Here is an 11,593-nt window from a genome sequence, read left to right on the forward strand (position 1 = left end):
AACACTGGTGTATTGTACTTATTTATTTGCTACTTCATTACTCAGTCTTAGATGCGTCTTTGAGACACAGATTGTTTCTAAGGCTTAGATTGATTTAAAACACCAACTCTCAGGAATCCTCCTACCTCAGCCTTTTTCCTACTTGGATGACAGTTTAGAACCAACCCATCAGGCTGAGTTCTATTTGACTGTGTCCCACATAATTCTGAGTGTAAGGCAAGTTGGTGTTACTTTATCTTTGATAGTAGGGACATCCACAGCAAACCTCCTGAAAAACATCTTCAGAGAACCTTGTTGAAACATCTTACAAGTCTGAAATCTGTTCTTAAATATATGATAAATAAGTTGGGAGCTTTGTCTGTCATCTGTTACATTAGTGACTGAAAAGTTTGAGACAGGAGGATGGCTTGCATCCATTAATACTAGGCAATCGTTCTAAATATGTTGCAGAGTAGGAAGAGTTTTTGAAAAACAAATACGAAATCAAGGGTCACTTTCTCCAGCATTGCATATGGTTAAATATGCCCATCACCCCAGAATTCAAGCATTTGTGGCATGAAGATCAGAAATTCAAGCACAACTTCAGCTGTCTAGAAAAGTTGCAGCCAGATTGGGCTTTCCAAAACTATTTCTCAGAACAACTTTAAAACTGTGTTGGAAGAGAGACAGGACCCCTGTATCTCTGTCAGAAAGAGCTGTTTCAGAAAAGTCTAGCCCAGCACAATGTATACAGTTAAGGAAATGATGAATGGGAGCAAAGGCAAGCATGGTCACATATAATTTTAATATGGGCTTCTGAGAGGCCAAGGCATAAGAGATGGACATGAGAATATCATGTATAAAAGATATGATAGAAGAAACTGATACAATGTTTAAACGAAAGTTCCTGACACAAAAATGTCTAGGAAATTTGGACACTTTGAAAAGATGAAATCTAAAAAAAAAAAAAAAAGAAAAAGAAAGAAGAGAAAAGATGAAATCTAAGAATAATCGCTATGTAAGAAAGTATGCAAAGATCAAATAGCCAGAAAAAGCTTTCAACAAAATCATACCAGGGTTCAACATCCTTAGTGATCATGGAAATGCAATCAAAACAACCCTGAGATTCTATTTTACACCAGTCAGAATGGCTAAGATCAAAAACTCAGGTGACAGCAGATACTGACAAGGATGCAGAGAAAGAGGAACACTCTTCCATTATTGGTGGGATTGCAAGCTTGTACAACCACTCTGGGTATCAGTTTTGGGGTTCCTCAGAAAATTGGACATAGTACTACGTGAGAATTCAGCTATGCCACTTCTGGGCATGCACCCAAAAGATGTTCCAACATGTAATAAGAACACATTCTCCACTACTTTCATAGCAGTCTTATTTATAATAGCCAGAAGCTGGAAAGAACACAGATATCCTTAAACAGAAGAATGGATACGGAAAATGTGGTACATTTGCACAATGGAGTGCAGCTATTAAAAGTGATGAATTTATGAAGTTCTTAGGCAAATGAATGGAACTAGAAAATATCATCCTTAGTGAGTCAACCCAATCAAAAAAGAACACACATGATATGCACTCACTGGTAAGTAGATATTAGCCCAGATGTGTGGAATACCCAAGATAAAATTCACAGACCATAGAAAAAAAGAAAAAAGACCACAGTGCTGATATTTCAGTCCTTCTTAAAAGGGAAATCAAAATACCCATGGCGGGGGGGGGGGGGTTGGGAGGGGGGAGTGGAGATACAGAGACAAAGTTTGGAGCAGAAAGTGAAGGAAAGGCCATCCAGACACTGTCCCACCTGGGGATCAATCCCATATACAGTTACCAAACCCAGACACTATTGTGGATGCCAACAAATACTTGCAGACAAGAGCCTGATACAGCTGTCTCCTGAGAAGCTCTGACAGTGCCTGATAAATACAGAAGTGGATGCTCAAAGCCATCCATTCGACTGAGTACATGGTCCCCAATTAAAGAGCTAGAGAAAGGACCCAAGGAGCTTAAAGGGTTTGCAGCCCCATAGGAGGAATCACAATATGAACCAACCAGTACCCCCAGAACTCCCAGGGACTAAACACGCAACCAAAGAGTACATAAAGAGAAATGCATGGCTCCAGTTGCATATGTAGAAGCGTATGGCCTTGTTGGACATCAATGACACGAGAGGCCCTTGCTTTAATGAAGGCTCAATATCCCAGTGTTTGGGAATCCCAGGACAGGGGAGCAGGAGTGTGTGGTTTAGTGAGCAGGGGGAGAGTAGACAGGATAGGGGGGTTTTTTGAGGGGAAATGGGGAAAAGGGATAAAATTTTAATTGTAATTAAGAAAATATCTAATAGAAAATAAGGAAAAAAACTAGGATATGGTTAACATTAACTTGTTTGTTTTGGGAACTCAGTTAGTAAATTCGTGGAAAATGTTTGAAGCAATACACTCTATGTAAAAAAAAATTGACACACACACAAAAATAGAAAGTCCTAATGTCACATAAATAAAAAAAAATCACTAAATTAAAAAACAAAACAAAGACAGACTATTAAAAGCGGGAAGACAAAACAGCCAAAAACACATTAACACACACCTATAAGAATTACATATAACTACTCAATAAGATTGTAAGAACCAGAAGGCCTTGGCCAGATGTCTTACAGATTCTAAAAGACCATAGATGTCAGGCTATATACTAGTGTACATAGTAAGCTTTACATTGTCATAGATAAAGAATAAAGATATTCCATGACAAAATCAAAATTTATTTTCTTTATTGATCAATTTATTTATTTACATTTCAAATGTCCTCTTTCTTAGGCTCCCCTCTGCAGCTCCTTCTCCCATCCCCATCCTGTTTGCCTCTAACTGGGTTCTCTTCTACCCATCCAAGAAAACCTATCCTATCACAGCTAGACCACAGCTATTCTGAAAGGTCAGTAGTACATACCTTTAATCCCCATACACAGATTGCCTGTGAATCTTATGACTAGGATGCTACCCTTGTCACCAAAATGACTTCCAGACAGCCAGAGCTACAGAGATAAACACACAGACACACACAGAGAGAAAGATGGGGGGGGGGGGTAAAGACAGAGAAAGAGAGGGAAAGAACAAGAAGAAAACATAGCTGTGTGGCTTTTGTCTCCAGAGGCATTCAAGATGGCAGGGGCTGGGAAGAGATTGCTGAGTATGTGCTGCTGCCATTTCTCAAGAGTAAAACATTTAATCCTGCATCCTAAAAGTACTAAAAGTTGTCCTTCCTCATAAAGGACATGGCTAGAATCCACAAAATCTTCATCTAGAATAGCAGAATTTTCCCTGAACAATTGCTTTAAGTATTAATACAACAATAAGCTTGTGATTGGACAGGGGAAAAAGGGGTAGAGCAAAGAGTTGAGAGATGGACACTGAGGAGACATGTAGGAAAAAGGAAGAAAGGCAGAGCAAGAAAAAGATGATCCAGATTCTGAATGGCTTTAAATAGACACAGGTAGGCATTAATATCATTAAGGATAGAATAATTGGATAACTTGTCTAATCTAGGTGGGCATCTTGTACCAATTGCCTCTGAAATTATTGTGTGGGCATCTTCTGAATTTAGAATTTATTGGTATATAAATCTGACTAATTATGTTTCTAGAGTTTTGATGTACTGGGTTACTGCAATATGGAATAACTAACCACAGGTGGTTTATGGCTGAAAAGGAACTGGCAGCTCTGAAGCAAGTGAAGCAGAGCTGGGAAGACTGGGATTGGTTGCTGCATGGGGCTAGCCATGCAGGCAGCAGTGATTCCACATCAGAGTGTAGCCAGGTATTGTGAGGGAACTTGGGGATCTTTTTAATATTTCCTCCAACAATACAAAGCACATATTCATCACTGAGACGGAGCCATAGCCCTCAACCACTAACACACATAATTCCCCAGCCTTATCCTCTGCTCTAAAGATTATACATGTGCATCACCAGTGGACCTACTTTAGATTTTTGTATTTTGCTCAGAAGATTCCAATGCATTGACCAATATATAAAGGGATTTAATGTTTGTTTTGATGTATTCACTTTCATTTTTAAATATTAATTTTCATTTGTTTCTAATTAGGTATGTGAGTTTTTGTGTTTCAGTGTGTTCGGGTTAATCAAGTGTCCCTAGACACTAGGGGAAAATACTAGACACTTGGAATTGGAGATGCAGGTGGGTGTGGATTCTGGGAAACAAACACTCCTCCTCAGGAAGAGCAGCAAGCATTGTATACCTCTGAGCCACATCTTCAAAAGATTATATATAAAATTTCAGATAGGGTCTCGTGAAGGATAAAATTTAAAGTCTCTCCAAGAAAAGAACATGTTGTGTCATTATACACTCTGAAAGATCTAGGGAGCAGAAGAGGCAAAAACAAGGGCACATGAGATTATTGGGTCAGCTAAGCACAGTACACAAGTATGATGTTCTTTGAGAACTTGCCAGGTTAAAAACAAACAAACAAACGTGTTCTTATAAAAACTGATTGATTAAAACATATGACAAATTATAATGCTAAAGGTGGTGATAAATGAAAAAATATCAGGCTGCAGGACTTCCCCCAAGAAAGAGCTGCAGCTTAATAGTGATAACCTGTAGCCTCCCTAGTCTTGAAGCAGGCTGATCCAGACGTTGACCTTGCTGCCACTAAGAAGATTACCTAGGGTAGATCCTTCTGACCTTGGTGGCTCTATTTGCTCTTCTCCAAGACTCTGCATCCTGCAGAAAGGTCCTTGAGACATTCCAGAGACACACCCTGTAGATCGCCTACGGGCTAGCTCCAGGCACCAAGAATGGACTGGCAGGGGACGGGCCTACCTCTTTATAAGCAGAGTCTCCGTAACCTTCAGAGGCTTTGAACAGAAAAGTTTTTCTTGGCCTCATACTTTTCTCATGTCTGATCTCTTTCAGCCCCAGCCCACCTTTCAGGGGAACCCAGTTCACATGGCCACAGGCGGCTACAATAACAGTCTAATACAAAAATACTCCAAGATTCAGTAAGGCAGGCTTATACATCATAAAAATATGTCCACATACTGTAGAGCAGAATTAATGGGAGAGCCAAATGGTGGATGCCATCCACAGGGATAATGAAACAATGCCCTCCTATTCATGTCCATTATGCTCTTTATAATGTCCTATCTCTTTATCCCCTCCCCTACTTCTATGGTCCCTCATTCTCAGAAAGTGATGGAATGCAGCCCTACAATTTTCAGATGTAGTGGCTGTTCAAGGATGGGTCTTTACTGTAGACATTAGGCTGAAAATAAGCTCATGGATTTCCATCTCAACACAACTACCTCAAATCAGAAGAATTTGACTGACATTCAAAAAAATGAAATAATTATCTTTCCAAAGTACATCCAAAAATGCTTGAATACATATGTTCTATGCCTCTAATGAGTCACTTGAGACCTGCCTTCCATTTGTCAGAGCCTAGCAATGACCTCACCTTATATATTGCCAACAAAACTATAAATACAGAAATTCCGACAATATAAACACATCTTACTCACAAAGTAGACCTGCTTTGGCTGCCTTACACCCTTGAGTGTGTCCATAAGCTCAGAACAAAGTTGCACAAATCTGTCTGGAGTAACACCATCACTGTCATCATAGACTTCATCAGGGGCAGGATACTTCTCCAGGGTCAGCTGTGTGAGGTTGGCAGTATGCTGCAGCAGCTTCTTCAGGCTGCCCATGGACAAGAAGTTTTTCACAAAATCGACTTCAGTGAGCTGGGAACACTGGCTCAGCACAGGCAGGAGGTCACTGATTTGCCAGTCCATGAGCATACAACCTTTCAATTTTAATGTCTGCAGAGTAGCTGTCAGTCTTTCTAGCAGGCTTCCTAGGAATGGATGACATAAAATGAAGGTGACACCACTCAGATCGAGGTGTTTGAGCTGGTGGGTGCTTGGACACTGGGACAGATACCTCATATCTGATTCTGACAGTGTGCAGTGAGTAATAGCAAGGGTCTCTAATGGACTCTCAAAGCACCTAAAGAGGAAAAGAGAGAGAGAAAAGAGATAAAGGAATTTACCTTACTCAAGTTCAATAGTGGCAGAGAAAAGGCTGTGACTTCAAGGTTGCAGAACCTCCTTAGCCCAAGGTCATTCTCAGACCATTATTAGGGTCAAGGCCAAGTTGCTCCCTGATGAGGAGCTAACAAATCCTCTCATGCTCTTCAAGGTAGTACATTTTTAGTCACTGTCTGCTACTGCCTCACCTCTGCAGGTCCCTCTAAACTGGTAAGCACAAAACATATTTGGGGACGGGTGATATAAACAGGAGAACCCAGAAGAATCAACTGGGAAACACTCAGAACCATCCCCAGCTCTGTAATTATTTATCTCAATGTGTTTAAGCTTCCACACAGAGACTCTGTTCTATTCATAAAGTTTCCTTATGAAACACTGTAATTCACTTGCTTCCCATCTATGCAATCCCTTCGTGTGCTCAAATTTCCTTTGACCCATGGGAAGTCAGAGGCAAATGGAAACTGTTCATATAGATCCGAGGACAGAGTTGACAGAAAAGGACATGTGGTGTAACATCACATATATTCTACAGATCAATTTTCACATCATCAGGATTTCTCAAGAAACCTTTTTTTTTAAAAACATGGGCACATACATGACAGTCTGGTTTTACTAAGTCGGGATACAACAATAGCATAAAGTACTTTATCAATTATGCTAAGCTCACATCTATATAAATTTAACACTGACTGTGAGCCACTATATAATCTCATATTTAATGTAAAGCAAAACAACAACAAAATACCTTGCTCACCCCTGGATAAAGCTCTCTGTTCTTTCTTACCTGAGCATTTGGTCCAGGCGTTCAGTCAGGAAGTAGACATCATTCAAATAGAGATGCTGGAGCTTATGCAGTTTGGAGAACTGGGAAAAGATCTCTGTAACAATAAGGGCTTCCTTCTCTAGGTTCCAAGGCCTATCCCAAGGTATGCAGATTTCCTTGAAAAGGAGTTTCTGGAGGTTTTTCATCCGGCCCAAGCCAGGGGCTAGCAATGCAAGGGTATATATATCCCAGCGTATGTTTATTGCCAATTCCTGGATTGAGGCTGCATCAAAAACCTTCAAAATATCCAGTGGGTCATAGGCAGGAATGGCCCCAAACTCCAACTTCTCACAGATAACCTGTATCCCTTTTTTTCTCTCCTTGGCCCACCGATACAAATATTTTAGGTATTTGGAGGGACGGCAGGACATGAGGGAAAGATTCATCTTTATAGTCACGGTCTGTTTCCCCCCTAGGTTGGGATGATTTCCCACTGGTTGGTTCTTGCCAAAGACATCTTGAGAGCAGACTTCATGAAGTAATCCAGCCCAACCATCCCAGAAGTCCTGGTGGGCATCTCGCAAATCAAGCACTTGTAGGTTCCACCTGCTGTGGGTAAAGTAGAAGGACATTCATAGGACAGGAGACACAATGTGTAATCTGCAGGACCCATGATTCAAATTCCCTTAATTCACTTCATTTAACAGAGAAATCTTACATTTCTCTAGTGGCTGGGGTAGAGGCAGTGACAGACTCATTGCATACAGACTACCTCTGTTCTCAGCTCTTCTACATAAACCACAGTCCTGCTTCTTTGTTTCCATTCTAGATGATACTGACCCCTATAAACAGAAGCCTCTGATTCAACTTGGACCTGTATTCACGTGCTCTCATCCACACACATCCCTCCATGCTACCATGGACTCACATACCTAGGTCGATCCTTTTGTGACATTAGCAAATCAAGGCCATCAAGCACAGCTTTAAGGGTCTCCAGGTGAGGAATCTCCATCAGGGCTCCCACAGGAAGGGTTGGGAAAGGCCATGCTGCCACCATCTGCCTTAGTATGTTAGGATGTTTGTTGGTGAATGCATCCTTGAAGAGTGGTGGGAAGAATTGCATGGGCAGGTTCTGCAGAGCAGAGATGGTCAAGGCTTCATATTTCAGCAGGCTTCTTCTTGCCAGCTGCTGGAGTGTTGGTGGGTCCTTGAAGCTCATTGTAGCTTTCAGAAAAGCAGATGATAAGGAAATAACCAAAGGAACAAATATTTCATCTAAAACACTTTTAGCAAGCCTCTTATCCCCCCTTCCCAATTACATAAACCATGAAGTGGTCCAATCACTGGTCTGGTGACATTGAAAACCTTGTTATTCAGATAACTTTATCTTTCTCATTGCCAAAGATCCTTCAAGGTCCTCCTGGTAATATATAAGGATCCATTTCAACAGCTTTTCCCTGATATTCTGCCCGATCCAATCAAATATTCACTGAGTCCTACACTACTCTGTAACAGAAGAATTACACTTGATTTTGACACTTTTGTGGGAAACAATTATGCTTTTACTACAACCAAAGTAGCAATATATTGTATCAAACAGACACAAATTTTACTTCTATGAGATTTAGAAGCAGGAGCCATGCTGAGCTCTAACCTTTTTTTAAGAGGTAGAATGCATTGAGGTCCTGAACAGCCTGCTATTTGAAGAGTTCCTTCATTCTTCCATCACCTTTCCTCCCAACTTCATCAGAACAGGGCAACCTGAACCTTTCAGGTAAGCTTCCTCCCACCCTCTTCCCTCCTCATTGAGTCCTCTCAGGCATTATAATCTGCCCAAAGCACCCTGTATTCCCTCTGGATATTCAATCTCCTGCCACCTTCAGCAGACCTGTGGATCACAAACTATACAGGTAAGCATCCATTCCCTCTCCTGCCTTCCCTGTTCACCTAGTCTTTGGGGAAAGTCAAGCTACCTTTGAGCAGCCTGCTATCTCAGAGGATCCCAATTCTCTTGCCACCTCTACTTCCACCTTAAACAGACTTGTAGATCCTGAACTATACAAATAAGCCACTCATCTTCTACATTTGATGGACTTCTCTGGGGCAAGATAAGCTTCCCTGAGAAGAGTTCTATCCCAAAGGAACCTACATTCTCTAGTGACCTCAAAGATGCTCATCCATGGCACAAAAACACTTGTTCAACTATGTTCATAGAAGCTTTCTGTTAATAGCCCCAAACGGGAAACAACCAGAGATGGTCACAGATGAAGACTGGTAAAGAAAATGGGGTACATCTCCACAATGGAATATTATTAAAATCAAAGACTGTATAAATTGTGCAGGCAAGTGAATGGAATAGGAGAATATCATGCTGAGTAAGATGGTAAATCCAGAAAGGACATGCATGGTATATCCTCACTAATAAGTGGATATTAGCCTCAAAACACAGGATACCAATGAAGCTAACCAGAAGGAAGGACAAGTGAGAATGCTTGAATATCACATAGAAGGAAGATATAATAATCATAAGAGGCTGATTGAACAGAGACTAAAGGAACAGCCAAATAATAATGGCTCCAACATGAGACCATCCTCATGGACAAACACCAATTCCTAAAATTAATGATACTCTGTTATACTTCCAGACATGAAGTTAGAATTCCTATTCTGAGAGGCTCAATTATGAAGCTGACTCAGAGACCCATAGACAAAAAGTGAATGGAGCTTGAGGACTCCTATGGAATAGGGGGTAGGTCTGCAGGCATGGAAGGGAGTAGGAACTCTACAGGAAGACTGAAACTTTCAAGTAACATAGACCCTTGGGGCTCTCAGAGACTGAACTACACTCAAAAGAACACAGAGACAGGACATAGGGTTACCCAAGCATATGTAGCTTTAATGCAGCTTGGTTTCACACAGGCCCACACATATACTTAAGTGGTCTATGCCAAAAGCAGTTGCCTGTATGTGTAATATATTCTTTTAGTTGCTCTTCCTTGTGGTACCACAGCAGGGGAGGAAGCACATAATCTTGCAGACTTAATGTACCAGGGTGGGGAGAGATCCATGAAGGGCCCACTCACTCAGACCAGAAGGATAGGAGAGTGGGGGAAGTGTTGTGGGAGGGCTTAGTGAGCTGGATTTAGAAAGTAAAAAATCAATCAATCAATTAAACAAGAGAATGAATGCTTCAGATTGTCAATTTCATGGTTTGCTAGAAATCATACCGAATTTTTCTGCCCTATAGAAGTTTCTTCCTTGTCATTTATAAATCTAAATCACTTTGAATTAAAAATTTTTGCATGGTAGATTACAGTAGGTGAGGATACATGGTGTTTGTCCAGTGTGCCAGAGTCTTGAATATTGCCTCCTTAGCCAATAAACAAGCAGGGCAATATAGCCTCATATCTCAGAAGGTAGAGGCTGAGCATTCAGTGTTTTATGACACTTGGTTACATATGGATTTCTTGCTATCCTGGGCGAAATGAGGTTGGCTGCTTCAAAATAACCACACAAGAGCAAGCAATCACAGGAAACAAACACAGGAAGAACATTAAGATCCAATGTCAGATGGGGCAATGTCGGATGGGGTGTCCTGATGGGCATAAATGACTTACCTGCTTTGGACACAGCTCTCAGAAGCTCCAATCTCAGCAAGGTCAGGCAGTCACACCACACTCCAAGGCTCAGAGTGTCTTGTGGAGCCATTTGAGTCCTTATATACTCCTTCTCCCTCACACCTCCGATGTTTAGCCACACCTCTCAGGCCAAAGCTGCCATCTGATAGGATTATGAACTCTCCACCCACTTAATCTTATTTTGACATAGTTGAGTGAATCAGATCTTCATGAGGGAATTATAGAACTGTCGTCTATGGTCCCAAGCCCATCCAGGATACTTCTCAAACTTTGAGCCCTGGGATTTTTTATTCTTCCATATTATTTGCAGCCTATTTCTCAGGTCTCTCTGGAACTATTATATAGCCTGAGCTGAGAGGTAGGTCTCAGTAACAGGATTGACTTGGTGGTAGGAGATAGGGTGTGTCCAGTATGATTAGATCTCTTGGCAGGCAAGTGAGGACCCATAAATGAAGAACCATTCACCAAGTCAGTGTTAAAACACCAAAATATATCTTTTTCTCACTTTGTCTTTCTCTCTGTCTCTATCCCTTTCTTTGTCTGTCTCCCTCGTTCTCTCTCTCTCTCTCTCTCTCTCTCTCTCTCTCTCTCTCTCTCTCTCTCTCCCCTATCTTTATTTGATTTGATTTATGTCCCAGATTTACTTTTGTGTAAATCATTGCAGGAGATGAGTTCAAATCTGTTTAGGGTCTTTATGAATGGCTCAGGAGTTTCAAGAAGAGCTACTCTTCCACAGGAAGAGAGTTCTATTCCTAGCTTCCATATGTCAGCTCATAACAATTTACAACTCCAATCATAGGAGCTCTGTCACTCTCCTTGCCGATTTAGGGTAGTGCATGCTAACATATAAGCATGGAAAACATATACACCCCCCAAAATAGCAAAAGAGCTTGATGTGTTATTGTGTTATAGGCCTTTAATACCAGATCTTGTGAGGCCCAGAGTAATCTATCTGAGTTCAAGGCCTGCATGCCATCTCTATGGAGTTCAAGGAAAGTCTCAGCTACAAAAGAACACAATAACTCAAAACAAACAAACAAATTTCAAAAAAAGAAAACAGAGCCGGGCAGTGGTGGTGCATGCCTTTAATCCTAGCACTTGGGAGGCAGAAGCAGGCAGATTTCAGAGTTCCGGGCCAG

The 11,593-nt window shown here is 41.2% G+C and overlaps 1 protein-coding gene across 4 annotated transcripts in view; it reads right to left on the reverse strand.

The window, feature by feature from the left end:
• LOC147004156 (oogenesin-2-like) overlaps nucleotides 1-8,035 on the reverse strand; it is a 96,368-nt gene extending 88,333 nt beyond the window's left edge. Inside the window, exons 1-5 of one of the 4 annotated variants that reach the window (XM_085838699.1) lie at nucleotides 7,749-8,035; nucleotides 6,838-7,425; nucleotides 5,526-6,012; nucleotides 4,798-4,827; nucleotides 4,344-4,361 (exon numbers count right to left, since the gene is read on the reverse strand). In XM_085838699.1, the coding sequence (XP_085694825.1) occupies nucleotides 4,344-4,361; nucleotides 4,798-4,827; nucleotides 5,526-6,012; nucleotides 6,838-7,425; nucleotides 7,749-8,035 (1,410 nt within the window). Of the gene's footprint in view, nucleotides 1-4,343; nucleotides 4,362-4,797; nucleotides 4,828-5,462; nucleotides 6,013-6,331; nucleotides 6,350-6,837; nucleotides 7,426-7,748 lie in introns of those variants that run through there. The other 3 variants (XM_085838697.1, XM_085838700.1, XM_085838698.1) reach the window with 3 other exon arrangements.
• Nucleotides 8,036-11,593: the final 3,558 nt, after the last annotated feature.

The sequence above is a fragment of the Mus caroli genome, unplaced genomic scaffold (assembly GCF_978045245.1).
Source record: "Mus caroli unplaced genomic scaffold, Mus_caroli_1 scaffold_6, whole genome shotgun sequence".
Taxonomy (NCBI): Eukaryota; Metazoa; Chordata; class Mammalia; order Rodentia; family Muridae; genus Mus; species Mus caroli.